Source organism: Corvus brachyrhynchos, unplaced genomic scaffold (assembly GCF_000691975.1).
Source record: "Corvus brachyrhynchos isolate BGI_N302 unplaced genomic scaffold, ASM69197v1 scaffold115, whole genome shotgun sequence".
In the NCBI taxonomy this organism is placed as follows: Eukaryota; Metazoa; Chordata; class Aves; order Passeriformes; family Corvidae; genus Corvus; species Corvus brachyrhynchos.
The window spans coordinates 13066515-13093305 of record NW_008239553.1 but is presented as its reverse complement, the minus strand read 5'-3'; the positions used below and the strand labels follow the sequence as shown (position 1 = coordinate 13093305).

Below are 26791 nucleotides of genomic sequence, written 5' to 3'. Positions count from 1 at the left end.
TCTTTGCTCTCCCACTGATGCCTGTGGGCTGGCAGCTTACCCAGTGTGTACTTTTGGTTTTGTTTCTGCAACAGGACATTAGCAATGCTTGCCTCTCTCATGTGGCAAGGAAATTATCCAGCTCTGTGTCAAGCAGAGAACAGGACTGAAGTACCCATTCTTCTTATAGGTGGCATCAGCTGCCAGGTGTGACTTAGGGGGGCTCTTCCCTTCCTCCCCCACTGCGGTATGTAAATCTTATTTTTTAAACTATCATTGCAGCCTTGATGCCCAGGGAAATTCCTGCCTGACAAAGCTTTGGCAAGGCTTGTAAGGACAGGTAGAACTCTGGATGATGATCAATTGACGCAGCCAGGGAACCTTCAGTATTTATTTACTGAACACTAGCAGCCCCTACTGGTAAGAATATACTTGTCTTCCTTCTTCTTCAACCCATATGGTACCAGGGCTGTTTGTCCAGAACAGAGTATTGTTAGCTTTTTTCCCTTTCTGAAGTAGAATCATTTTCAACTGGTGTTACCAGAGACTGTAGGTGTGTCTCTGCTCAGATAATTCACTCTTGGCAACAGAATAAAGTGTGCTCCAGTTACCTTAGCAGCAAATATTTTGGTTCCAAAGAGAGGCCATTTCCGGGCCACCGTCAAATAAATTCGAATGCATTCTGATGGAGAGCATCCCTGCAGCACCATCCACTTCGTCGCCAGCCTGTCTGTCAGTTGCCTGAGGAATCCAAGACACAAAACAGTATTATTTAGTAATGTCTTCCAAGCAAAGATGTGTAAAATCAGAGCAGTTAATAAATGTACCTCTTTACTCCAAAAGGGCTGTTCTACACAGCACTCATGGACAGGGCTGTTAGCACTATTGGTTGTACAACCTGAGTTTATTTTAGCTTTTCTCTACTTCCACAGACTTTCTCATCTTCCTCATACCTTGCCTGTAGTATGCTCTACATGGAGTGGCAATATATATTAGCTCACTCTTGATTTGGCTCACTAGGGATGGTTTGGCAGCTACCTGGCTACATCCAGATGGAATTTGCTTCCAAAAGGAGGTAACTGTGTTAGTTCCACCACTGCATCCCTAAATAGCTTAGGATCTGTAGGAAGACCATTCTCTCACTTTAAATCAGATAGATCTGAGATCTGTGGCAACATGTGAATTTTGTACTTGAGCTCTCTGCATTGTGTGTGAGAATTTCCAAGTCAGAACATCAAAAAACCCTGCCAAAATATGTCCTACCAGAATCCCTGCATGGCCTGAAGCAACCCATACGAGCTGGCTTTATGACTCATTGCAAATGTTAGGCATCTGGATCCAACTGACACTTGGGGGAAGCATAAAACAAAAACTTAGAAAGAGAATTCATCCTAGGCTTGGGTTAAGTTTGTTGAAACTGAGATGCCTAACTTGGAAGTGAAAGGCTTAAACTTCTTGTCTATGGCAAAATTAGTTGGTGATTTGGCTCTTTTTATATTGTTTTTTCTTTTAAGGGAACCTTTTCCTGACACTTTTGTTTTGTTTGAGTTTCTACATCAAATAAGCTTGACAGGACTCCTTGAAACTTCTTAAATGTAAAGACAATTTGGCAAGTAAAAGCTGATTTCAGTGCAAAGTATTCAAGAACCAACAATTTACCTGAGCTGTTCAGGAGTAATATTCTGCTTGTAGTGTTTAGGGTAGAATTTATCTAAAACCTGGTGGAGAAGATGCTGCATTTTCAATTTTGATGTTCCCCCAGGACTTGAAGATCCTGGTCGATCCAAATCCCCATATTCCACCTAAGACAACATTATAGTTTATAGTGCAACAATACTATGGGGTTTTTAATGCAGTAGAACATTCCATGAATTCCCATACTGATAACTAGTGTGTTTATGAGTCATGCAAAAAGACACAGGCTGGGGAATGCTGTCTACAGCATTTACCATAGTAAATATAACAAAAGAGCAACCACTGAGGATACAACTGCCAAAGGAATTATGGTACTGATCTAAGAGTGGAACATGATTTCAGCCAGATATTTGTTGTAAGGAGACACATCTGTATAAACTGCCAGGCTTTGGGGATTTATTTTCAATTGGCCAATTAAAACAACAGCATATTTGTAAATAGTTTGCGCCATGTCCCCAGATTCTTCATCTCAGTTTATGCTGCTTTAACAAATACAACACTCAGTTTCAGGTCAATAAAAAATTATTACACTGCTTATCATGCCCACAACCCACAATGTGTGTTTTATGTGGTAAAATACTAAATGCAAGCCTGGAGACCTAACAGAGGATCCTAGAAGATGATCTTCCTGAGTAACAGGGTATTAGCAGTGCAACAGTGGAAGTTTTTACTATTAATGGAATTCCAGTGGTGGTCCTATTTCCATATCTCTACTAAGGTACTAAGCTACTAAGGGCAGGTCTGGTGATAGTCCAGCCTCACTCTGTTTTTTCCAGTGTTTTTCTTGAGCAAAAGGTGTTCTAACATATGTATGCTAGTATCACGTATTTGTTTTTTTACATCAAAAGGGAGCTGCTTAGTCAAACATAGTCAGTGTGCAGCTGAAGGAGGACAAAAGAGAGGATTTCTGCCTTACTCACCTGAGCCATTAGAGCCACCATTTCCAGAGCTAATTCCTTATTAACAGGAAACCTTCCATTGGCTATTTCATTGCTCACTTGGAAGGCCAGTAGCAACCGCTCACGGTCTGTCTCACCTTTGGCCTGGCTCCGAAAATATAGTCTGAAAAGTAGACAGGATTGTGAAGGTAAAAAGATACTGTGAACTGAATGGACAGCTGGGAACCTGAATGAAGGTGAGGCAAAATAAAAGTGTGTTTTGTGTTTTGTTTCGTTTTTCATTGAGGGGGTACTGGACAGAGGTTTGGAAGCTGAGGTGCTTCCCTTATGAACAAGACTTGAGCAAGGAGGCTCAAAACATGCTTTCTAGCTTCAGAAGCTATTTGAATTCTGTAAGCCAACCACTTCTAGACAGTGAACCTTTATTAAACACAGCTAAATCAGTGTCCATTCATCCCCATCAAGCACAGGCAGTCAATATTTAAGTTATGGCCTTCTCTGCTTATCACAGGAAAGAGAACTACCTCTGCTCTACATATATAAGCTTCTACAAGGCAGCCTTGTAGACTTGCCAGCTTGGATTTGACCACTTACACCGAAGACTTATTAAAAAATTCTTTTAGCAGACTTTGTTTAAGGAAACATGCTTGTAAATCAAAGCATCCTACTGATTTTTATTCCATTCACACTTGGAATTTTTTTACACGGCATAGCAAGATTATTAGTTGGGGTTGAAGACACCAGCTTGGGGAATGCTTCCCAGAACCATTCCTCATACACAGTCCACAGCAACTAATTGACATATTAATTTCAAGCTGCATCTATGGCTACATATTCCACAATTCCACTACATGAGATATTCATTCCAGTGGATCAGTTTGTTTGTTTTTATGTCACTTTGAGATTAACAACACTATTAGGATCATATTGACCTTACAAATGTATTATCAGAGTCCTTAGTGTTAGAACAGTCCAGCCTTGGAGAGACCTTATCAAAACATCCTTGTTGTCTAGCCTATGCACATTCCAGCCCAACAAAACAATACTGCAAAGTTTCACTCCTGAAACAAATACTGCCTTCTGGGTCAAAAGCAGTGACTTCTGCTTTCACCTCTATTACACCAACTAAAAAAGTTGACAGAAATTTATTTCTATACCATTACAGTCAGCAAAATCTTCATATATTCCATATTGAACTCTCTGTTCAGTTTTGGGGTGGCCTTTGTTTTGCCTGCAAAGAGAATTCACTCCTTGTTCTCATACAGCTCTTGATTTACTGTAATTCAGAATTCCTATCTGTATTATAAGTGATGAACTTGTTCCAGTTTTTGATTTAGATCTTTTATCTTGAACTTCCCTTCTCTACTATCTTTCATCATCTAACTTTTAACTTTTCTTTCTTTATAAAGTCTGGGCACTGCTACTACATGTCTTCTACAGCTCATATGATTTAGAACATTGTTATTGTATCTTTTTCATCTTTGTGATTGTTCACTTAATTGCAAGTTTCGGCACACTTGTTTTCACTGGTGATTTTTCCTCTAGGTCTCTCTTCCTCTCACCTAACACACATTCTTCAATTACGTTTTAGGATCTAGGCAAATGAAGTTGTGCCAAGTGTACCTTATTGTGCTACAGCTAGTTGTTAACTCATTTTAAGTCTATTCTGCTACTGCAAAGTGGTTTGGGTTTTACCCCTAGGCCATATGCTTTTGTATATGTAACAGACAAAAGCCATCACATCTCCTGTAGGATTTAAATGAATCTTAGCTAAAATAGTTTTGGCAGCAATGATACTATAAATTACTGGTCATCTACAGAGATATATGCAGTCTAGGATGTTTAATTAACAGCAGTAGTGAGGCCACCCAACAAAGGACAGTACCTGTTCTTATAGGTCAACTTTACGATTCTTGTGCCACCGTCATATTTTCCAGGATGCAATTCTTTTAAGGCTTGTTCCCATTTAGAAATGACATCACAGATCTTTAAAAAATAGCAAGGAGAAAGGAGACACAAACTGAGGTGAAATAAATAGCCAAGGCTTGAGGGGAAGGTAAGTGAATAAAATATTGTGAAACACAGAAGATAAAGAAATAGACTGGATCAGCATAAACACAGCTCAAAGTGACGACACACTTCCTTTTTCTATTGCACAGTATGTAAAAATGAAAGCATTCCAACTGAACACTCCAGCTCTAACATGCAGGGGGACACCTGAATTCTGGTCTGGTAGTAACTCTCGTGGCTATGTCTATGTCAGCAAGTAGCAAAGCTCAGGAGGAACAGATCTGCACAGAGAAACACCCACTCCTAAGTCTCCACACCCACACTAGTAGTCTGACCAAGTGACCTGAAAGCCCACTACTATGTTGGATGACATCTTCCAGTTCATGTTTCATGTAAAAATAATCAATTTCATGCTCTGAGGTTACTCCTTAATGTGAGTCAAAGCAGGTTAATAGGAATGATTGGTAGGTTTACCTCAAAAGTGCCCTCCTGAGCCAAACTAAAGCACTAACATATCCTCTGAACAGAGCAGAAAATGCATGGCTATACCAAATCCTTGGATGTGAATGTCCAAACTTTGGGAATGTTTGGTCCTAGACTCCAACTTTGTAACTCAGACATGTTTTTCATAATGACATGGTTATTTTTTTTTTGTTCCATTCAGCTCCTCCTGGTTATTCGAGTCCTTTTACAAGTGGTCTAATGAAGGCCCCTAGTTCTCTTTTGATGGTATCTCAGTGAAAGGAATGTGAACATAAGAAGCCACATGAAATACATAATCAGATCTCTAAAGTTCTTTTAAGCTACTGAGATTTACTGGTTATTATTTACTTGCCAAGACAAAGTGATCCCTTTGATTGTCTCAAGCTCCTTTGTTTACTCTGACACCTCATCTCTCCAGATGGTGGTCCAATTACCAGCAAAGCTCTAGATTACCTGGTCTATATCAGGCCATTAAAACCAACTATATAATTTGGCACTGTCTGTGGTAGTTTCCTTTCAAACCATCTATTTCAAAGTTATTGGTGTCTTCTCCCTCTGTTGCTTAATGTGAAATTTTACACTGTGTAAAATTGATTGTTTTAAGTCCCCTACAGGTATCAGGACCTCTTCAAAGTTGGCAGTAGAACTATTCCTCCATTATTGCTGTATGACAAATTATTCTCACAGATTTGTACCAAACTCTGATGTGTCTCATTCATGGCAGCCAGCCTGCTCAATTAAGGCCATCATTCAGCTGCAGCATGGCTAAAAATCTCCATATGAAAGACACATGCTAATACTTTATCTTCTTTCTTTTTCCCTTCATCTGAGGCACTGCACTCTTCCTTAAAGTGAAGCCATACTCAGTAGAGCTTTCTCCCCTAAGAAAGCTTATGAACAATGAAAGCCTGAGTTATCTGGAGACAGTAAGGAGATACTTCATAATCAAATAAATGGAATTTATACAGACATGCCAGAAGACTCACAGCCTAACATAAATTTGTCTCAATTAGGAGTGTCATATTTGATGACAGTTGTAATATCTGATCATCCTGGCTAGCTCGGTCATGTTTCAAATCTGTAGTCAAGACAAATTAAACTTTAATATGTGCTAAAATCTGAGTTAGACTTTTTAAAAATTGACCGATTTACCACCTAATAAAATAAATCTTTCTATTAAGAACTATATCAGATTAGGCTAGCTAATTATAGAATCATAGAATCATTTAGGTTGAAAAAGACCTTTAAGATCAGCAAGCCTAACCATTAACCCAGCACTGCCAAATCTACCACTAAACTATGTCCCCAAATGATACATCTATAGCCCTTTTAAATACCTCCAGGGGTGTTTTCTCCACCACTTCCCTGGCAGCCTGTTCCAATACTTGAGAAACTCTTTCAGTGAAGAAATTTTGCTTAATAGGCAACCTGAACCTCCCCTGGAGCAACTCTGGGCTGCTTCCTCTTGTCGTGTCATTTGTTACTTGGGAGAAGAGACTGACCCCCACCTGGCTACAGCCTCCTTTCAGGCAGTAGTAGAGAGCAGTAAAGTCCTCCTGAGCCTCCTTTTCTCCAGGCTAAAGAACCTCAGCTCCTTCAGCTGCTCCTCATCAGACTTGTGCTCTAGACCCTTCACCAGCTCCATTGTCCTTCTCTGGACCCACTCCAGCACCTTGATGCCTTCCTTGTAGTGAGGGGCCCAAAACCAGTGCTGAGTACAGGGGGACAGTCACTTTCTTGGTCCTGCTGGCTACAGTATTGCTGATACAGACCAGGATGTCATTGCCCTTTTTGGCCACCTGGGCACACTACTGGATCACGTTCAGGCAGCTGTCGACCAAGACCCTCAGATCCTTTTCCTCTGAGCAGCTTTCCAGCCTGTAGGGTTGCATGGGGTTGTTGTGACCCAAGTGCAGGAATTAATATCTCATCTGTGAATATCAATCTAGATAGACAATATCCAAGTTTATTTGATCTTAATTCATTAAGATAAAGATTTATTAACCCTTTGGCAGTTCTTCAAAGATGTGTACTAAAGGTAGCAGAGGGGAAAAATAAATACCTTCATGTTGCCTGGTAAACAATGTTCCAAATTCCTGCCAGAAGGATCATCTGTGAACAGAGAAAATCCCATATGGGATGGCTTCCTCATTCCTGTTTCCTGGTTCAGTCTCTGGATGAATTCATCAACTGTTGAGGAACCATCAAAACCTACAACCTGCAATGAAAGGGGACTTAACTGAGGATACAAGAACTGTGACCATTGATGGGTATCCCAGCTAATGAAGGTGGTTTCCTACAGATCAATCTCTCAGGATTAACTTCCAGCTCCAGTGACAACACCTGTGTATTGTCTCCCTCCATATTACACATTCTTTCCCATACTGAGACACTTCCAGCATCTCTCCCTTTTTCTCAGCTACCTTTTCTTCCTAAGATCTGTAGAGCTAGGGATTAATTCCTTTCACCTTCTTGGAAAATCAGCTAAAACAGCAAGGAGAAGAAACAGTGTTTATCTCCCAACCCCCGATATGTATAAATACCATGGTGCCACCCACCCACACGAAGAGGCAGGTTATGGTGCAGTCCTCTAGTGCCCAGAAGAAAGGCAGCTGTGGTGGCTCACCTGGTATGTTCCGTTCATGAAGTGCACTGGGATGCTGAAGGGGAGTGAGTGGTGGTAGGGATTTCTCAGCAGGATGGACACGATCTCCATCCGGGAGGGCTTGGCTTCCCGCTCTCCAGCCTGCACAGTGCGGTCCACTGATCTCTGGCAGTAGATGGCATACTTGCCTATCTCACTCCTAGGCAAAGGGGGAGAGAACCACAAACATGCTCCAAGTGCCATGTCCTCTTCAATTTCCCACGCCATGACAACGCATTCCTCCCTCAGGCTTTTGCTCAAGCAAAGATGTATCTCTGTGCAGATACACGGTTCATCTCGACAGACTAACAGCTCAAGTGCAAAGCTACAACACAAACCTGAGCTCCAAGGACCTGCAAAACTAAGGCAGACAATGGACTCTCTAGGAAACACAAGAGTATTCCCTGCTTCTAGGTGGACTGGACACATATTCTCTTCTGGGCCCTGTTGCCATCATAGTATCTGTCAAGTCAAGATCAATTCACCCTCAAACTCGCTGTCATGCCAGTGGAATTTAGTTACTATCATGTCAAGTCCTGGTAAATATTGAGTTGTATAATCCTATGAGACTAATGCATTACAAGCTGTGTTTATCAATTTACATGGCTGTACAAGCTGTAAGTTTCCATTAACCCTATCTGCCAAACAAGAGACTCAACAGAGATTCCAGGCAAGCTTAGATTTGTTGACAGTTCAATATAGGATAGGGATAGTTACCAAGATGATCAGTTTACTGTCTACTGAAGAGAGTGCTCCATTGAACAACACCAAAAAGATGCAAGTGTCTCTAAAGCCAAGCAGGAACAGTCAACTGCACCTTGCACAAAAATGTTAAGAATGGATATACTGAATAAGGTCTGAAATGGAAGGATTTTTATGGATTTGTAGTTGTGCTATCACTTTGCAGGGGAAAATAATTCCATTCAAGATGCCTTCAGGAGCTCAGTACATGATTAAAATTCCAGTTAAATCCCTACAAGCAACATGGAAGTCAGGAGTTCTGGCTTTTCACTGTAGCAATATATTGTTCACCTTCCCAGTAATGAGCTTGGACAATAATCAAATAGATAATCTTGCTTCATCAATAAGCTGTTATATTTGGTTTCCAAATGCTCCTAAGCCCCATGACTTCTCACTTTTATTCCCCTTTTAGAGACTTGATATGTACGCTAAGATCCCCTTTCACGAAAAACAATACCTAGAATTAAGATCTTAATTCTTCTAATTAAGATCTTCTAATACCTAGAATAGATCTAGACCATAGGCATTATGCAGTGTAAACATTCTAGTGTCTTGCTTGCTGTGTGGAACAGGGAAAGTAGATCTTCTGAACTGGTCAAGAAACAGCTCTATCTGCTCCATCCAAAGAGAGGTAAGTATTCCTAGAGCTAGGGAGAAGGAACCAAACTAAATCCCATTTAGGAACTGCTCCAAATCTAATATAAACTATTATAGGTAATAGGCACATTTTCATGTAATTTCTGGGGGTTTTTTTCTAGCCCTAATAATTGTTTCATAGCAGGATCGTATAAATAAACTTCCTTTCTGTTTCTGCTTGGAGTGCATTTGTTCATAAAGATACTTTTGGGCTAAGAACTTTTTATTTGTTCACAAAGGTACTTTTGGGCCAACCATCAGCACAGCAGAGCTTGAAGCTGATGTAATCAATCAGTTTCACAGGGCCCAGCAAATCCTTATAAATTCAACAGCCTCCAACAGTTGAGCAGCTCCACTACTGAGTTGAATGGGCCAGTCTGGGAGCTGGTAACACACAAGTTTGAAGAGATGGCTCCTAGTACTAGACGAAAGATCCCTAACATGTTGTCTTAGCAAACAGAGAGACAACCTGAACATTGAGGAGTGCCCAATATCAGTATTTTTGCTTTTGAGAAGAAATAGCAAATGTGAGGCAGCATTTAAACATTTAAAATACTTGATAGCAGTACATGTTTCCTTTGCAGTGCCAGAGACTTTTAGCTTGAGTTCCATGGCAGATTTAGGCTTATTAACTGAAAATGAATATTTATTTGAAAGGAAACTACTCTTTCGTCTTAACAACAGTATATTTTTGCAACAGACAACTAGACATCTCTAGCTGTGACCTCCCTGCTAAGGACACAGTGAGATACGCTGAAGACCAGATCACCATGGAAACAAAGAGCACAGCATGAGCAAAGGAGAACAACTTCTTGCTATTACCATACTTGCACACCAAAGAGGTAATAGAAAATAATACTATCACATATTTCAGGTTTGTTAGTTTTTCCTAACTTTTTATGGGTCCCTGAGATGTTTTCTGCCTTACTTTTGTTCTGTCACTTTGCTTGGTGACCTGACAGCAGAACGTAATCACCTAAAATTTGAATAATTCATTCCAAGTAATTACTTTGGTCTGTCTGTCAATAAAAGAACACAGCTGCATAAGCAAAAAACTTCCGTATGTAGCTCCAGTTATTTCTACAGAAAGTTCTTTTGCTAGTATAGATTACTCAGTTTTGTGAACTAGCTTCATCTAAGTGACAAATTAATATGAATGGTTGAAGGGGCACAGCTTTATACTGATGGGAACCTTCTGTCCTCCCTCTCAATATATATTTGTAGGTGTGTGTGCTCCAAAATTACTTCCCTCTTTATCTGTAGTGGGTGCAAGAGGCAGTCAGCTGAGCAGAATGAAATGCTGTTGCAGTCCTTACCTGGGATCTGCATGTCGCTGCAAGTGCTGTTTGATGTACCAGAGGAAGTGATGTTGAGGCAGGAATAGAGGAGCACATAAAGCCAGGAGTTGCCAGCACTGTGAACACAAAACTGGACATCATTCTTGTTCTGTACTTCTTACCTGCTGTCTTTCATAGAATACTACAGTCAAAATAATGGATGGTGACTACTGCTTTCTGGAGTGACCCTTTTTAGGTGTGTAGTTCAAGATGTTTCAGAGGGAAGTGACAGTCAGACAGACTGCTCTTCAGTATCTCAGTTTGGACTCTGAGAAGAGTTCTAAATGATTGGCTACTTCTGAAAATTTTGACTATTTTAACCACAACTGAGTCAACAATTAAGACTTAAATTAATACTATGTAACTGAAAATCATAACCAAAAAAGCACAAGGGAATTTTATTTCAAATTAGATCCATTATTATTCAACCTGATTTTAATGTCTCATTTGAGCTGGGAATATTGTAATCACGTGTGTACATTCATGCTGTAACTTATTAATTTTATTTACCCAACAATTACAGTGCAAGATTCAGATTTCATGCTTAATAGTAATATTCATGCCTTGTATGCTGTTGATTATCTAAAATGCAAAACAAACTTAATACCATGTAACAGTTACAGCAAGACAACACACGCTGTGAACTTTGATTCTGAATGAACAGACCATTTGCAACTGGTAAACAGTTACATTTAAACTAAAAATTATTTTTCAAGTAGTTATATTAGTGTTTTGCTTTGCACACCAGTGCTGAGATTCTCCTTCCCCAGCACACCTTTAGCATGAGCACTACTTTATGAGAACCAGACCCATAGCTAATTATTAAAAGCATGGGATTAAATGGAAAGTATTTGCAGAGTGGCAGTGAATGAAGAGGAACTGACCTGAACGACTGAGTGGTTCTGGGGTTGTCGGCAGCTGGTCTGCTTAACAAGCTGACAGTAAATTTCGTTCTGCAGCTCGGTATGTGTCAAGCACACCTGCAGTGCTGTCTGGGCAAGTGACACATGGTAATCAATAGAGGATGCCTCCACAGGAACGTTGATGAACAGCTGACAGGACTGTGAAAGGGTAGAAGTTAGTCAATGCCATGAATACAGCAACTCTTGTCTGGTACTTTACAGGCCAGGTTCCCCAGATGTATTTATTAACTTACAGACAGTTACTAAATAACCTTGAGGGGAGGGAGGAGAGTCAACATTTAATTCCTATTCCTCCTTCCTTAGTTATGGCAACTAGAAAATTTACTCAACCTCCCCTGGTCTAAAGAACTTACAAGTCAGCAAGAGAATTGAGGAGAAAATGTGCTTCCTGCCTTTCATGCCTCTGCTTTACCTTGCTCACACTGTCCAGTCGCACTGCTGATCTTACACTCAGAGAGTGCAAAAATGCAATCTCCAGTGGCTTCACCACTGGCCTTACTGACACAACTGAGTTTACCAGTGAATTGTTTCTGTTTCCTTCAATCCAACTATTGGAGAGGAAAGAGGAAGATAAAGCTCACTTTGAAGCATAAAATCTGTGGGGGACATTACTCCTAAACCCAGATCCTGCAAAAGAAAAGTTAAACCTCCAAAGAATGAATGACACCTAAATGAACCAGCAGGCCTGTCTAAAGCAACCCATAGTGACAGTAAATGTCGTACAACATGACCAAACAATGTTATTGCCCCAGCAACAGAGCAAAATAACTGAAAACTATGCAATGTCCCTTTAAATACCTTAAAAAGTTTCAGAGCTTCAGTCTGTAGAGCCTCTGACGGCAGAGTAGTGAGGGATGTGTGCAACCCATCTTTACTGTAGCACAACATAGGATGCTTCCACAGAGGAGAATCTGAGGTAGCAGATGGGCAAAAACATGCAGTGTCAGAAACAGAAGAGAGAGAACAGCGTCCATGTTGACAAGGAGCCTTGCTGAGATGGCAAAGCACCCGAGGAAGCAGCGTGGCACTAGGCCACATTATCTTTGGCGATACTTCACTGATTTCAGCAAAGCCCACCATGGATAAGGAGTCACCAGCAGCATTAGTATCAGCAAAAAGAAGTATTGGCATCCTCAGTCCTGCTACATCAGAACTTCTCGTCAGCCGGATTCTGGTGAGAAGCTGGTCAGGTGTGTGTTCAAACCAGAGACACAAACCCTTCCAGGGCAGCTGCCTGCAGTGGGGGTCTTTGTTAGTGCAAGTCACTATTCAACAGGAAGCAATGTTCACATATGGGTCCAGAATATGTGAGAATGCAAGAAGAGTTTTAAGTATGACTGCAAATGTTAATACATATTTGAGAACATGGTGTGTAAACGCAAATGCATGAGCAGGTATCAAAGATGAGAAGGAACAGACGAGCATGGATGTATGTATAAGGGTTTATACGTGCAGACAGAGAAACAGATGGGAAGGCAAGTATGTTTGAGTGTATTAGGAGAAAAGAGCACATGTTTGCATGGTCAAGATTTCCCGGAAAAGAAAATCAAGACCAACAAAGACAGGAAAAAATTAAAGCACCAGTTCTTTATTTTAATTTGAATTGTTGTTACAGACATTTCAGAGGCTTTGATAAATGATGTGACAATGTGATAGACTTGTCTGAGAACAAGGGGAGAAGGACACTATACCATATGATGTACTACCGAGAATCCCCTTCCCTCACCTTTGACTGGATTAAACTGGGAATTGAAATTATTCTTCCTTATGCCTTGATACCATGGAAGAGCTTGTGGTGCTTACTTACTAGGGTCTCCCTCTGCATCCAATAGTTTTCCAATGAGTTGTTCGTATGATGTGCCCACTGTGGCATTACTGCTACCAGCTGCAACGGTCAGATGGTACAGCCAGGTGTTCTAGGCATAAGGATGACAACAGTATGAGTCAATTCAGGCCTGTTTTCTACAATCAGGTTAAGCCTATATGACCCAATCTGTTCATTGTTACCAAAAGACTCTTGCTCTCCAAAAAAAGACTGCTTTTTATACCTTCTCCTGTTTGGTGCGGATAAGTAAATACGTGGGACTCTGGTCCTGTGGGTGAATCACCAATGTACAGTGGGATGAGAGAAGTCCTCCACCAGTGGTTTCATAATCTTCATCAGAGTCACAGGAACGGTCTACTTCTTCCACCTTGGACTCACGTAGAGGCAGATGCCCTAAAGGACACTATGAGGAGCAGAAGCACATTAGATAAATGTAACTCATCTCCCAGTATGGGCAGGGAACACTAGGAAAGAAAAGCCAAGTAAAAATGTTGACAGTTCTGTAAAATGTAAGGAATAAATAATTCAGTACTTAGCTAATGTAACCTTGCACTTCTAGAGAATCTCTTCTTTCTTAAAGTTCTTACAAAGTGTGTCACTACTTCTATTTTTCTTGGGAGAGCATCTACAGATTAGAATGAGAATATGCAAATAAGAAGATATTTTTTCCCGTAAGATACTGCTTTCTTCCCATTACACTTGAGGGCCAGTTGCTTAGTGTCTTGAGCCACAGTTTTCTGACCCTGGTCAGACTTTCTGCTTGCTACTGGAAAAGAAATACTTTTAAAATTTCATAAGTAGTTAGATTCAGACAAGAGAGGAGATCTGCTGTGCCAACTCTGGAGGTCAATACCAAATATAAGTCACAGTATTTCTTGATATTCTAAAACTTGGGGTTTGACATCACCAAAACAAAGGAAAGGACTATTGGGCCAAGTGTCCAGAAATGGCAGCGCATTACACTGATTGCCTCCCTCTTCCCAGAATGTGGTTGCTATCTGTTTTCATGACGATATGCGGAATCTATCAGCTGCTGTATGAATGTCTGCTCAGAAGGCTACACAAGACCAAATACAGAAAATGAGGAACAAGGTATAGAGTGATCTGAGAAAGAGCAATCACTTGCCTTTTAAGTCTGCTGTCATTTAAGGTTAAAAAAATAAAATCACTGAAAATATAAAGCTGTGGAACAGGTGCTGTTAGAAGAGAAGTACAACCAATAAAGAGACATGACACACAGAAGCAGTAAAAGTAAAGAAAACTTCATAAGAAATGGGAAAGGAGGGTCCAGAAATAAAAGGAGAAAAAGGAATTACCTTATCTTCATGATTTCGATAGTAGTAGAAAGTTTTTCCAATCAGTGCACACCAGACCAGCTTAGAGTGACCATGCTTGACCTGTAAGGAGGACAAACATATCCATATTTTTAATATCAGCAGTATTTTCAGAATGACCTTCTAGGATTTCAATTTCCAATTCAGTTCTCCCTTACAACTTTGCATATATTATTTTATGCTAATATAAGCTCCTCTCAAAACATACAGGGCACCCCTTCCAAAAACAGGCAAGTAGTTCCCACCCAAGTACATGGGTGCTTGTGGGAATGGGTCTAAGGTTTTGTGAAGTGTTTTACTCATTCATAGTAACTTATAATTTCTATATACTGAAATATAATATTAACAATAACGTTTTAAAGATTATAACAACAAATCGCTTCTTCTCAGCAAGAAAAGAACAGTCAGCCTATAGTCTAGATAGCTGTTTCCTATTGAAGATGAATAACCTTCAGATGAAGATTGTCTTTAGCCATCTTAGAACCTGACCAGAATTATATTAAAATATTCACAGTAACTTGCAATGTCAAACTAATCTATGGAAATGATACAAAGAATAAGAATTTTCAGCCATTGTACTTTGTACTAATGTACCTGAAGTCTGTTATGACAGAACTAAATGCTAACCTGGAACCATACAAGCCATTTTTTTGAAACTCTCCTATGTCACCAAGTTAAAGATCACTTAAACGTGACATTCAACAGTGTTGATTTTTTTACTATGACAAGCTGTGAACTCTGCTGAAGAAAAGCATACATAAACTAGATATTTGTTATTACCTACTACTTGACAGTCAGTACCTTTCAGTAGCCTTGTTTGTCCCATTCCTTATCATTTTTTTTTTACAGAGAGTATTAAAATATTAATTTCTTGCTCACATTTACTGTGCAAACCAAGAAGCTGGTACACTGTGAATTCCAAGCTAAACTGAATAAAGTATGAAATATTATTTTACCTTGGTGAGCCAGCCCTTCACAGTAGGTTTAGCATCACTATGAGGAACGCCAACAGGACCGCTCACTTGTACTCTCAGGATACTCTGTAGGACATGAATCCATTCCTCCAGGATGTTGGGAGAGTCTGCTGTCAGGAAGTAGGTTCTCTTTTCTGTCACAAGCTGGAAGGAAAAGGAATGAGAAAGTATAAATCTGCACACCTACAAATCTTTTCTTCAGTTGCTGAGTTTCTTTATGCCATACAGATTTTTTTTTTTGGTCATTCAGGAGAGAATTTTCTGAGAGTAAGAAAAAAGGTGCTAATCCTCAACGCCCAAGTGAAAGAAATGACACTCAGATGAATCGAATTCTCATAAGCTCTCTTGCTGTTTCCACTGGATACTGTGGCTTTGTGTCCTCTCTCATCCTTTCTTGTTCCTCAGTGCTGCTGCAAGTTTTTCATTTTAAAGATGACTACATAAATGTGGGGTTTTGCTGCCTTCACTTCATATTGCATTTTGCCTTCATTACCTTGTGACTCTGAGAGGAAAGATGCTATAAATTTAATAGTATTAGGCCTTAGCAACTTCAGTTCCATAAGGGCAGAAGGTAGGTCACAAGCCAGGCCATGTGCCTTTCAAAGTATGAAAGAAACTTTAATACTGCCTTTCTAATTAAGTCAATAATGACTTAAAAGTGAACCCAGTGATGGGCTAACTTCTAATACTTTAGAAGTCAAATTCTAAAAGGAATCAAACTATTCAGATTTTTCTTAGATCCTCCAGGCATGTAAAGTCAGGCTTGAGATCTTGTGAGAGAAGTCTCTCAGAAAGATCCTAGGTACTAGCTGGTTTTAATTGTTCTAAGAATCATTTTCCCCCACAGATTTCAAGCTCTAACTCCTGCAAAAAAGGGAAAGTGTTATGGTGTAAAACAGGAAAAAAGTAAATACAAATTTCTTTTAATTTCAAAAGGGTGTATTTGGGTTACAATTTAGCTCTTTCCTCATTATTAATTAGACTAACTGCCTGTTTTGTGCCAGGAAGCACAGAGACCACATAAAGTTAGCTCATATCAATTGAGACACACAGTACCATTCAGTCTGAAATAAGTGCTCCCTCACCCAGCCACTGAGTGTATGGTTATCTGCAGGATAAAAAAGCAACACCTACCTGGAATGTTTGGGACCCTTCGCCTCTGACAATTTGGCATGAGGAATTCAGCTCCAGCTGCCCTTGTGGTTTGCGGATAACATCACTCTGAGGAACGAAAAGCAAAGAATTTTTTCAGTAGGAAACCTCAGATGGGTCTTAGATTACTTAAATACATCATCATATGCACGTGCAGCTTGGAGTCTGCATTCGTGAGCTGGAAAGGACAGCCTAAGGTTGCCAGGTGAAATATGAGACAGTGTGATCCCATTGCAAAAGTCTCCTCAATAGTGGCAAACAACGTAACAAGGGCAGTGATAACAAATACTGTCTTATGGAGTTCAGATTGGACATTATGATTAATAAAACAAAACCAAACCCAAACAAACCAAACCTTTTCTAACTGGGAAGACAATACAACATACAGTAGCTACCAAGACGGTGGCTGAATTTCCACCTTTGGAAGTTTTCAAGATTCAGCTAGACATTTGTTAAGTGACAAGTTTATTAATAATAACTTTGTTCTTCATCTGATGCATACAGTGAATCTTTCTAATGTTCGTAATGATTTTCAAAACAGTGACACGTCTAACCAAAAGTGGTTTTTCAGTATATTGAATTTCTCTGTACCTTTAAAGAGGAGGAAATGTATCCCAGTGACTTACCGGGGACTTGTAGTACATGATTTGTCTGTTTCTGAGAACAAACCATCGTCTTTTCCATGTCTTTACCTGGCTGCCCATTTTCAGCAAGTAGCCCGATTTCTCCATGGGCTCCTGGAGGACAGAGCAAAGTGGAGAGGAGGTTACCTTGCACCTCTCAAAATACAAATGAAAGTGTGCTGAAATCAAGCCCAGACATTTGCTGCATCTCCCATAATTTTCTGCTTTGTTTAGTAGCAGCCATCAAAAATCATTTCACTGATTGTTTGATGCACTGTAAACTTTTTTCTCTTCCTACCAAAGCACTGATTTTCCAAATAAAAGTAAAGGCTGTCTCTATGCCATGATTCTTGTTCCTTGCCTGTTTGATCTCCTGCATTGAAGAGTACAGACTTTATTGCTGCTCATTTTGAGGTTTCTTTACTTTCTCCTTCCTTCCTCTGAATTTCCAGATTTATTTTGTCCCAAAAGTGTAAGGCCATCATTAAAGTAGAACACAACCCCAGGAAACCAATACAGGTCATCAGGAAAGAATACAACCCTTGATGCTTATACTTTTATCTAACCACATAACAGAAATGCACCTTCTTCTGAAGCACCAGATAGTGTCTTTTGGTCTCCCAGCTGGAGCAATAGCCCAGTCTGTTAGAGCATCCCTTTGCAGGGGGATTACTCAATATACTATAGTTACACTTTTCTCTTTTCAGGCCAAGGCTCTGTTTGCATCCCTTTCCAAGTGTAACATAACAGTAACAGTGCAAGACTTACAGTGCAGATTCCACCATCAGTGGAATAGGAAGATGTTCGCTGTAGCTTATGTTCTGGCTCTGAATAGTCACCATCCAAGGAGTAGGCATCAGGAGGGATGGCATAGTCACTCTCAGAGCTCAGCGAGGACATAGATACACCTGTTCAAAATAAAGGGAGGAATGAGAGTCATGGCAGAAGCATGAACTGAATACTGTACACTCCAGAAAGGTTTCTGCATCCACCATTGAGGCTTATTTTTGGTTCAAGAAGGACAAATCAGATCAGACTTTGGAAACTCAGACCCCACTAATGTGACTTCTGAGGCCTCTTTATTTCCCTAGGAAGACAAGTAGTGAAAAGTGAGTTTTGGATACTGACGGTAAAATAAATTTATTGCTGAATAAAAACAGATTAAAAAAAAAAAAAATCAACAGACTTGTTATCTGAAGGAGAGACAGCTTGTTTTCATCTGGGAGTATCCATTATAAAGTCTCAAGCCCCTCTGATTCCAGCTAAGGAAAAGGATTCTTCACTAGCAATGGGGCTTTGCTTTCTGTGAATCTTTTACCACTGGCACATGGCAATGCACAGGCACATCTGCCAATGCATCACAATAAAAGTTAAGACTATAAGAAATACGCTTCTATTTTAAAGACAACCAACTGTAATGAAAATTCCATTCAAGGAATCAGTTTAGCCCTCCCAGCAGGCAAGAAAAATAGTCCTAGTCAGGACTCAAACTACCCGATGTCTCTCAAAGAAAGGAGAGATGTGCTTACTGGTCAAGAAATTACCAGCCAATGACAAAGATAAAAAAGCATTTTCTTTATTGTGTCAGTAGTAGCTTGCTTCCAAGGAGAAGTCACAGAAAAGGTATGGATGACTGGATACGTGATGAACTTGGGAGGGCAATCCTTCCTGCAATCTTAGTTTAGCAATTGCCTGAATGGAAATCTATCAGCAGTAAAAAACATCTAAGAGAACTTGTTTCTACTGTTTTACTGTTGATGTCCGCACACATTCTGGGAGAACTCCTTGTTGGCATCACTCCGCCTGAGCATTTGCCTGTCACCAATGATGCTGTTCAGGGCATCTTGCCTGTGATGACGGAGTTCATCCTGCTCAGTAGCCATACTCCCACTTTACCTCTCTTCACAGCACGAGGGCTGCCTGGCATGCTAGCTTTCCTGTTCTCAGATCCAGCAGTAGACGTCCTGAAGCTGGCATGGGAGCCACAGTCATCATCAGAGCCTGAAGACTCATCTAAGAAAGGCACACTGCTGATCTGTGTGGCTTTCTGGAAAACAGACCTGCATGGTTAGTGTGTGAGAGAAGAATTTGCCCAGGACAATCCCTCCTCAATCACAAGACAGAGAAACCCATGCCCTTTATTTTCACACTGCCTTGCCCACTTCTGCCCCAGGGTTCCTCAGCTCCTTCCCTTCTAGTCTGAGAACTTCCAAGCTGGACTCTCTAGTCTGATTTGTTTGGGTTTCCTCTGGTTACACCCTCCTACTCTTCTTATGTTCCATCTCATTCCTTAGGCTACACCCACTGTCACCTCTAGGTTTCATAGTGCACACTGCAACTTCCTGGACCAAAACTTGTTGCAATGTTCTGTGTTCTTAAATATATTTATCATTTGCTACTCTTTCTGCATTGTTTTGATGTTCAGTACTTCCTGACATTCTCTAATTTTCTTTCCTTCACTGCACAGTTTCATCCTATTTTGTCTCAAGTTACTAGCAGCCCTGGACCATGCTTTCCACAACAGGAAAAGTGAAGTAACTCCTTACCCCCTTCAGCGTAGTGTAGACTGGCACTGTGACATTTCTGTAGATGAGATAGGTAAATGGCCCAGAAGTTGAACACGAGAAATTGGAAACTGGGAAAATTCAGAGAGAAAGCAAGAGAGCAAATAATACAAACCAGTGAAAAAGAGGAGGTTTTAATGGAGAAGCACATGGAGGACTGCTATCCTGGACAGTCAGGCTTCAGAAAGGCCAGGAGACGTGTTATTAATTCCATACAATTCCCAGTGAGAGCTGCAATGTTCCCTCCATTTAGCCTGTAAGACACCTTACCCACCCTGTGCTCCTCATGGTACAGTGGCAATCTGGTGTACCCTTGTCCAAACAGATAAAAGCCGTAACAGGTAAAGGTGATGGTTAATCAGAAGACTAAAAACAGGCCACAGACATGCAGAGGCAGAAGACTGGTGGCAAAACTGATGGAGGAGATAATGGAATCCCTGAAGATGTCCCTGAATGTAGAGGCACAAACAGCCCAGCACCAACCACCCCCAAAATCAGATATCTTCTCCTCCCTTCCTTTATTGAGGCTATCTATGAGGTCAAATTTACTTTGAAAACAGGCAAGGAAACGAAGAAATGTGAATAGCCAGAAGCTCAGGTCCCACACTGTCACCATGAACTCCCTCTAAGGATGGATCTAGTCTAGAACTTACAGCAGCTGGAAGTATCATTCACCATGGCCACTTCAGACAGCCTCATGCCAGACTTGGCCACAGCATAGATTCGGCTCTCCTGAAACATTAATACCATGAACAACAATGATCAGGCAAAAATGTAATTCTTACAGATAGAAATGCCCATGTCGCAGAATCACACCACAGTCACACCTTTGGGTAGGAAGAAGGGCTCTCTAAGAAAGATAGCTGAATTCCACTGTATGTTGTGTGAATGACCATTAATGGACGTGTGTAACTCTGTGTGAATTCCCAGCTACAGACGTGACATCCACACACTGGACACCTACATGTAATTGTCAATAAATTACTATATCACAGCTTGGAAAGAGATGGATTTTTTTCCAAATTATAAACAATACAAGAATCAAGAACAGCCCTAAACCAGGACAATTCATTGAGTCATCAGCTGTAAAGGATGCCCATTCTGTAATAAGGGAATGAAAGAAATGCCTGGAATGATCTCAATAAGCCTGTGTCTCAGTTACAACAACATACAGAACTTTCAGTTCAAAGGATCTCCAAGTGCTTCATGAATTGATAAAAATTCCAGAGGAGGAACCCAACTCTGTATCTAGATGCAGAGCTACTACTAAGACATCAGCTAGTGCGAAATGGATAAACCCCAAAGCTAGGAAACCTCTTGGTGCTCCTTAAAGCATACAACCAAAACTCACTATGAAATAACACATATAATACATAATATGAAAGTACCTAAGATTGCAAAGTCAAGTACACCAAAAAATTTATAAGACATAAGAATTAACAATGAGTGCTTGACTTTGCCGTTTCAATAAATCACTTGTTTGCTCCTGCCTTTAAAAAAGCAAATGAAAAGAGAATTGTCTCTTTTGATGCTACATTGATTTCCACCAGGTTTGTCAGTTTGGCCTGTTTAGGAACCTGGTTGATGGAGTCCCTTGGGAGTCAGTCCTGATGGACAAAGAATCCAGAAAGACTCAACATTCTTCAAGAAGGAAATCTTTAAGGTGCAGGAGCAGGTCATCTCCATGTGTTAGAAGATGAGACAGTGAGGAAGATCAGCCTGTCTGATCAGAGAACTATGGCTGAACTCAAAGTTTATCACCTTTGGAAGAAGGGACAGGTGACTCGGGAGGGGTACAAACACACCATGAAGTTATGCAGAGAAAAAATTAAGAGGACCAAAGCCCAATTAGACCTTCACCTGGCTACTGCAATAAAAGCCAAAAAAAGACTTTTATAAACACATGAGAAACAAAGAGAGAATCTCCATCCTTCATTGGATATGAGTGGGAAACAGTGACAAAGGATGAGGAAAAGGCAGAGGTACTCAATGCCTTCTTTGCCTCAGTCTTTGATGGTAAAACTAGTTGCTCTCCAAGTACCCAGCCCTCTGAGCTGGAAGACACGGAAGGGGGAGCAGAATTGATGCCATGATGATTTTTTTGCCTTTTCTTTTATACCCTTTTATATACCTTTTTATAGCTTTTGTATTCTTAAGTGTTTTTTAGCTGACACTCTTAGACTTATTTGTCAAGCTAGGAGACTAAACATCTTAGAAGCCTCATAGTTAGGGATCAGATGCCCCAGAGACCAAGGTCCTCTCCAGAACACATTTTGTAAACTGAGATAAGACCATCGAGGGGGAAGGTTCCTTGGGGAGGGGGGCTCACTTGAGCCTCTCATTGGGGAATTTTTTATAGATATGCTAATTAGTAAAACCTATAATGTTATACCAGATGGATTGTGGGGGTGCATTTCGGTGCATTTGACCTGGACGTAGTGCACCTAAGGATCCTTAAAATAAGTACCAAGATAAAGTCCCTTTTTCCCTTCTAACCATGTTTGATTCTTGATTTTAAGAGCAGGAAAAGGCATCAGAATGAAGCCCACATAACCCAAGGGGAAATGCCCAGTGACCTGCTTGGCCACTTAGACACACACACAAGTCTGCGGGGCCAGGTGGGATCCACCCGAGGGCACTGAGGGAGCTGTCAGAAGAGCTCACTGAGCCACTGCCCATCAGCTACCTGCAGCTCTGGTCAGCCAGGGAGGTCCCAGGTGACAGGAACCTGGCAAATGTGACACCAGCTACAAGGGCCAGAGGAGAATCTGGGCAGCTACAGGCCTGTCATCCTGACCTTGGTGCTGGGGAAGGTCATGGAGCAGACCATCCTGAGTGCCATCACAGGCACATGCGGGACAACCAGGGGATTGGGCCCAGACAGCATGGGTTTGTGAAAAGCAGGTCCTGCTTGACCAACCTGATCTCTTTCTATGACAAGTGACCTGTCCACCTTCTCAGTGATGAGGAGAAGGCTGCTTTTTCCAATCTAAACAATTCAAGGACTAATAAATAATTCATCTATCTGACCTCAAAAGTAAGAAAAAACAACAGGATATGTATATTCATTTTACCATAGTTTTTCGCAAAATTCTCCTAATAGCAGGGGCATACAATGAGATAGGAATGCTGAGATCTAATCCATGTATCTATTCTAGTATCCACAGCTTTTTCTCACTCTGAAGCTATCTGGTCTGGTCCACTGGATTTATGACTCATTTTTCTATCTTACATGACAACAGAACTAAGGATTAACTTTTGATGACCCATATAATGATAAACCACAATGCAGAACATTTTGCCTTTCATTTTTATTCCTATGGTTCTTGAGTACTATTTTTTCAATGGATTTTTTTCCCCTTATAAAGAGAGAAAAAGAAAAAAAATTGTCAACGGAGCCAGCATGCCCCATGATCTGGAACTGTCCAACTTGGTGGCTCAGGAATGTAACCTGTGATACCCAGAGGTATCAATTCCTTGTGACCAAGAAGTGTTGTAGCCTGACTACCAGGCACAAAGATAAGCAGCACTTCTCACACTGTTGTCCTTGCATTTCTTACCCATGATGGGAATCGGTGCAGCGGTGGTGTGGGAGGTTTACCTCCCAGGTCAAGTGTGCCAGCCTCAGAACTCACAGCTTCTCTTTGCTCTGCAGGTAAGTGGTACATTCCCTCACACGTTCCAGCTTCTCCCCTCAGCAGGCCACATTCTGTCTCCATCTTCTCCATCACTCCATCATCATCAATGTCTGTCTCCTCCACATGCCCACAGGTGACTGGAGGGTCTGTTATGGGCTGGAAAGTGTTAGTCTCTAAGTGCATTACAGGACAGAAAGAATTAACCCCCGACTGTGGTTGGCTGTGATGTCTCTTGGCTAGTTGGATACTGTCTCTTGGTGTATTGGGTGTTCGTATTTTTGGAAAGGTCATACTACTCCCAAGGCTGCATTCCCTCCCTGGACAGAAGGAATGTGCTGTAACAGCTGATGTTGACAGAACCAGAGGTGGCTCAGCAGTCTGGAGACGGCCCTCAAGCACGCTCATTATTTCTCCTGAGGAAGAGGAGTCCAGCCGGTGGGAGTTGAATCTGGCACTCAGATCATCAGAGAAGCGGGTGCCATCCAAACTCACTTGTTGCAAGGTGCTCACAGCACTATGGTTTCCTTCCAAAGATGATTGGAAGGTCAAAGCCTCAAGAATTCTTGTGGTCTCTGCTGGAGAGTCCAATGATATGGGATCAGAGCACCCTAAACCGTGTTCAGAACTTATGGTTGGAAATAAATTTTTCTCTGTGGAGAGATTCCAGCTTGATGGGTCAGACATGAGCTTCAGCATGCTCTGGGAAAGCAGAGATTTATCCTCTCCATTCTCAGTAAAGGTGTCATTGGCAAGGACTATGTTTCCTGAAGAGAGGACATGTTTGGTAGGTCCTGTCTGACACACCTCTCTGAAACTAGGTGCAAGAAGCACAGGTTTCTGGTCTATCTTCTCAGCAAAAGAGACCTGCGATGCTCGGGGCTTCAGGGAATCAGAGCTCCAAAGAGATTCAAAGGGAGGAATGCTGGTCATATCTACAAGGAAGGAGAACATATGGTTAAGGCATTCATATACTTTAATGTCTTCAATGTTGCTTCCTAGTGTCCATTCAGTTGTATTTCAATAGCACCCTGGCCTGTTTAGGACTATATAGAATGGAAAGAAGATGGCTGGACACAGTTATAACTAAAGTGCTTACATTTATTATTGGAAATAGCACAGAAGAGATGAATAGGAAATGATTAATCACTGTTCCTGACAAAAGTGAAACTAAAGGGTGCCTAATGAAATTAGGCAGAGCATTTGAAATTTACAGGAGGAAGGTTTTTCCCAGACAAAAAAAGAAACAGAACGCTGCAGATAGGCCAGAAAAAGTAATGTATCAGTAGTACAGGAGTTCTGGCTTAGGAACTTCCTAAACTACTGAGAGCAGAAGCTGGAAGGGCATATGGAGAGAAGGACAGCTTTACCTGCAATATTTTGTATGGTCTTCCCTGGAACGTGAGCAGCCAACCAGGAGATGGGATACCGGCCTAGGCAAGCTTTCAGTCTAATGCAATATAGGAGTTTTTACTCTTACCTATAAAATTATGCCTCCTCTCATAAAACATGAGAAGGAAGTGCACCTATCCACACAACACTTTGTCAGATACATCCAAGTGGCCAGAACACTGCTTAGCATGGCTTTTGGCTTTAGTGGACCTACAGTGATTAAGTCATCAAATAAGTTGGTATGATTCCATCCATTCCCAGGGGCTAGATGAGGCTTCCAGCAAAGGTATGGAGACCTTCTTAACTATCACAGCAATCAGTGAGTTTACTTGCTTTTCAAGAATTTCCCTAGAGCTTTTTGTTATCCTTTTGTGCTATCTGACCCACACAGTGCTTTATGTCACAAAGTTTTATAATAGTGACTTATATGGTTTTGCTGTAAAATCTTCCTCTTTTTGGTTCTTTCCCTGCCCTTTCAGTTGCTATGTTAGATGATGACATAAAAGATAGATCCTAGATTGCCTCCATTGTCCTTAGTACCTACACTTCGTAATTACTATACTTTCTTCTTTTCCATAATTATTAGATTTAAAGATTATCCCAGTTCTACAATTTCCACCAAATAGCAGCTTTAGAATATGAGAAAGTGGGGGTAAAACTTGGAATGGCAGAGGATATTTGATTGACCTTGGCATTCATATTTATTTCAGCCTGACTGAAAAAGAAACAAATCATTAGATGCTTTGAAAATTGCAAAATATGGGTGAGCGTGACTCTGCTCAGCTATTGCTGAAAATGCTGCCTGAACATCAAACTCTATGGGTATTCTTAACCACCCATGGGATTTACAAGGAAATAGAAACAAACTGAAGACACAAAGTTACAGAGGGAAGAGCAAACAGCAGAATAAATTACTGCTGACAGTGGAGAGGATGAAACCTGCTCTTGGAAACAGCTGAGAAAAAGACAAATCATGAGAGCATGACCTTGGCACTTGAGTCACAAGGAACTGAATGTTAGCAAAGCTAACACATAACACTGGCACACACAAATCCTGGCACTTATTTTCCCCTGACCCTAAGGTAAATCATTAGTGTAGACTGAAAAGAGCCCATTCATTTTAAATACTACTGGTATTTTTGCAGCTTCCTAGATGTGACAGGAGATTATGAAGACGCAGCTGTTACTATTAGCATAGCAAGCAAGGAGAGATTTGTCTCTCTGCAAAGGCCTCTGACTTCAGCCTGGCATAGTGAGACTAGTGAGGGATAAGAGGAGAGGACAGTGCTGTTTACTGCCCAGAGAGCTGGGATCCAGGGAACACTTAATACCGGATTATTAACGCAGCTTACCAGGCATTCTCTTTTTGTGAACAGTCAGAGCCGGGGGGATGAGAAAAACCCAGTCATAAAGCATTTCACTAGAAATGTGGTGGGATTTAGAAGGAATTTTGCCCTATTCCCTTGTTGTGGAGTAATAGGAATGCCAGAAAGACTTCTGCAGGAAAGAAATATCCCCTGCCCATGTGCCCAGTGAAGTTCTGGAAAATAGCTCATCTTACTGTGACCAAACCAAGCTTATTAAAAAATAAAAATTAAAAAAAGAGAGAGAATTTTTTCTTCAAAGTATGTTACAAAGAAAGGTGCTGAATTCAAGCCTGGAGACCAAAGTTTTCCATCCAGCCACCAAAGAAGAGCAAATACCCAAAACACCATAAGCAGCTTTCTCCAACCCAAGCTGATAGCACAGAAGAACCTAGCTCCTAAAGGCAGACCAAATAGCTGCTGCCTTGGTTCATTCAGTTATTCAGCTCACATGCCAGCAGAGGTTCTGTGGGGATGAGAATAATTCACACGTGGAGGTACATTGAAATACATCAGGGACTTCTCCCCTGCAGCACTGAAGTGAATGGAGAGTTCTACTGTGTATTTCAATGAATGCTTTT

The 26791-nt window shown here is 41.0% G+C and overlaps 1 protein-coding gene across 5 annotated transcripts in view; it reads right to left on the bottom strand.

Annotated features, from left to right (window-relative positions):
* Nucleotides 1-26791, bottom strand: part of PLEKHH1 (pleckstrin homology, MyTH4 and FERM domain containing H1) — a 45048-nt gene that overhangs the window by 5108 nt on the left and 13149 nt on the right. For 3 of the 5 annotated variants that reach the window (XM_017741897.1, XM_008639534.2, XM_017741898.1), the window contains exons 6-25: nucleotides 23380-24389; nucleotides 20473-20551; nucleotides 19802-19890; nucleotides 19152-19302; nucleotides 18024-18163; nucleotides 17259-17369; nucleotides 16615-16701; nucleotides 15463-15624; nucleotides 14489-14569; nucleotides 13396-13575; nucleotides 13155-13263; nucleotides 12146-12258; nucleotides 11309-11485; nucleotides 10404-10501; nucleotides 7693-7870; nucleotides 7129-7284; nucleotides 4459-4559; nucleotides 2595-2736; nucleotides 1639-1781; nucleotides 591-720 (exon numbers count right to left, since the gene is read on the bottom strand). In XM_017741897.1, coding sequence (XP_017597386.1) covers nucleotides 591-720; nucleotides 1639-1781; nucleotides 2595-2736; nucleotides 4459-4559; nucleotides 7129-7284; nucleotides 7693-7870; nucleotides 10404-10501; nucleotides 11309-11485; nucleotides 12146-12258; nucleotides 13155-13263; nucleotides 13396-13575; nucleotides 14489-14569; nucleotides 15463-15624; nucleotides 16615-16701; nucleotides 17259-17369; nucleotides 18024-18163; nucleotides 19152-19302; nucleotides 19802-19890; nucleotides 20473-20551; nucleotides 23380-24389 — 3437 coding nt within the window. The remainder of the gene's footprint in view (nucleotides 1-590; nucleotides 721-1638; nucleotides 1782-2594; nucleotides 2737-4458; nucleotides 4560-7128; nucleotides 7285-7692; nucleotides 7871-10403; nucleotides 10502-11308; nucleotides 11486-12145; nucleotides 12259-13154; nucleotides 13264-13395; nucleotides 13576-14488; nucleotides 14570-15462; nucleotides 15625-16614; nucleotides 16702-17258; nucleotides 17370-18023; nucleotides 18164-19151; nucleotides 19303-19801; nucleotides 19891-20472; nucleotides 20552-23379; nucleotides 24390-26791) is intronic. The other 2 variants (XR_001864432.1, XM_017741899.1) reach the window with 2 other exon arrangements.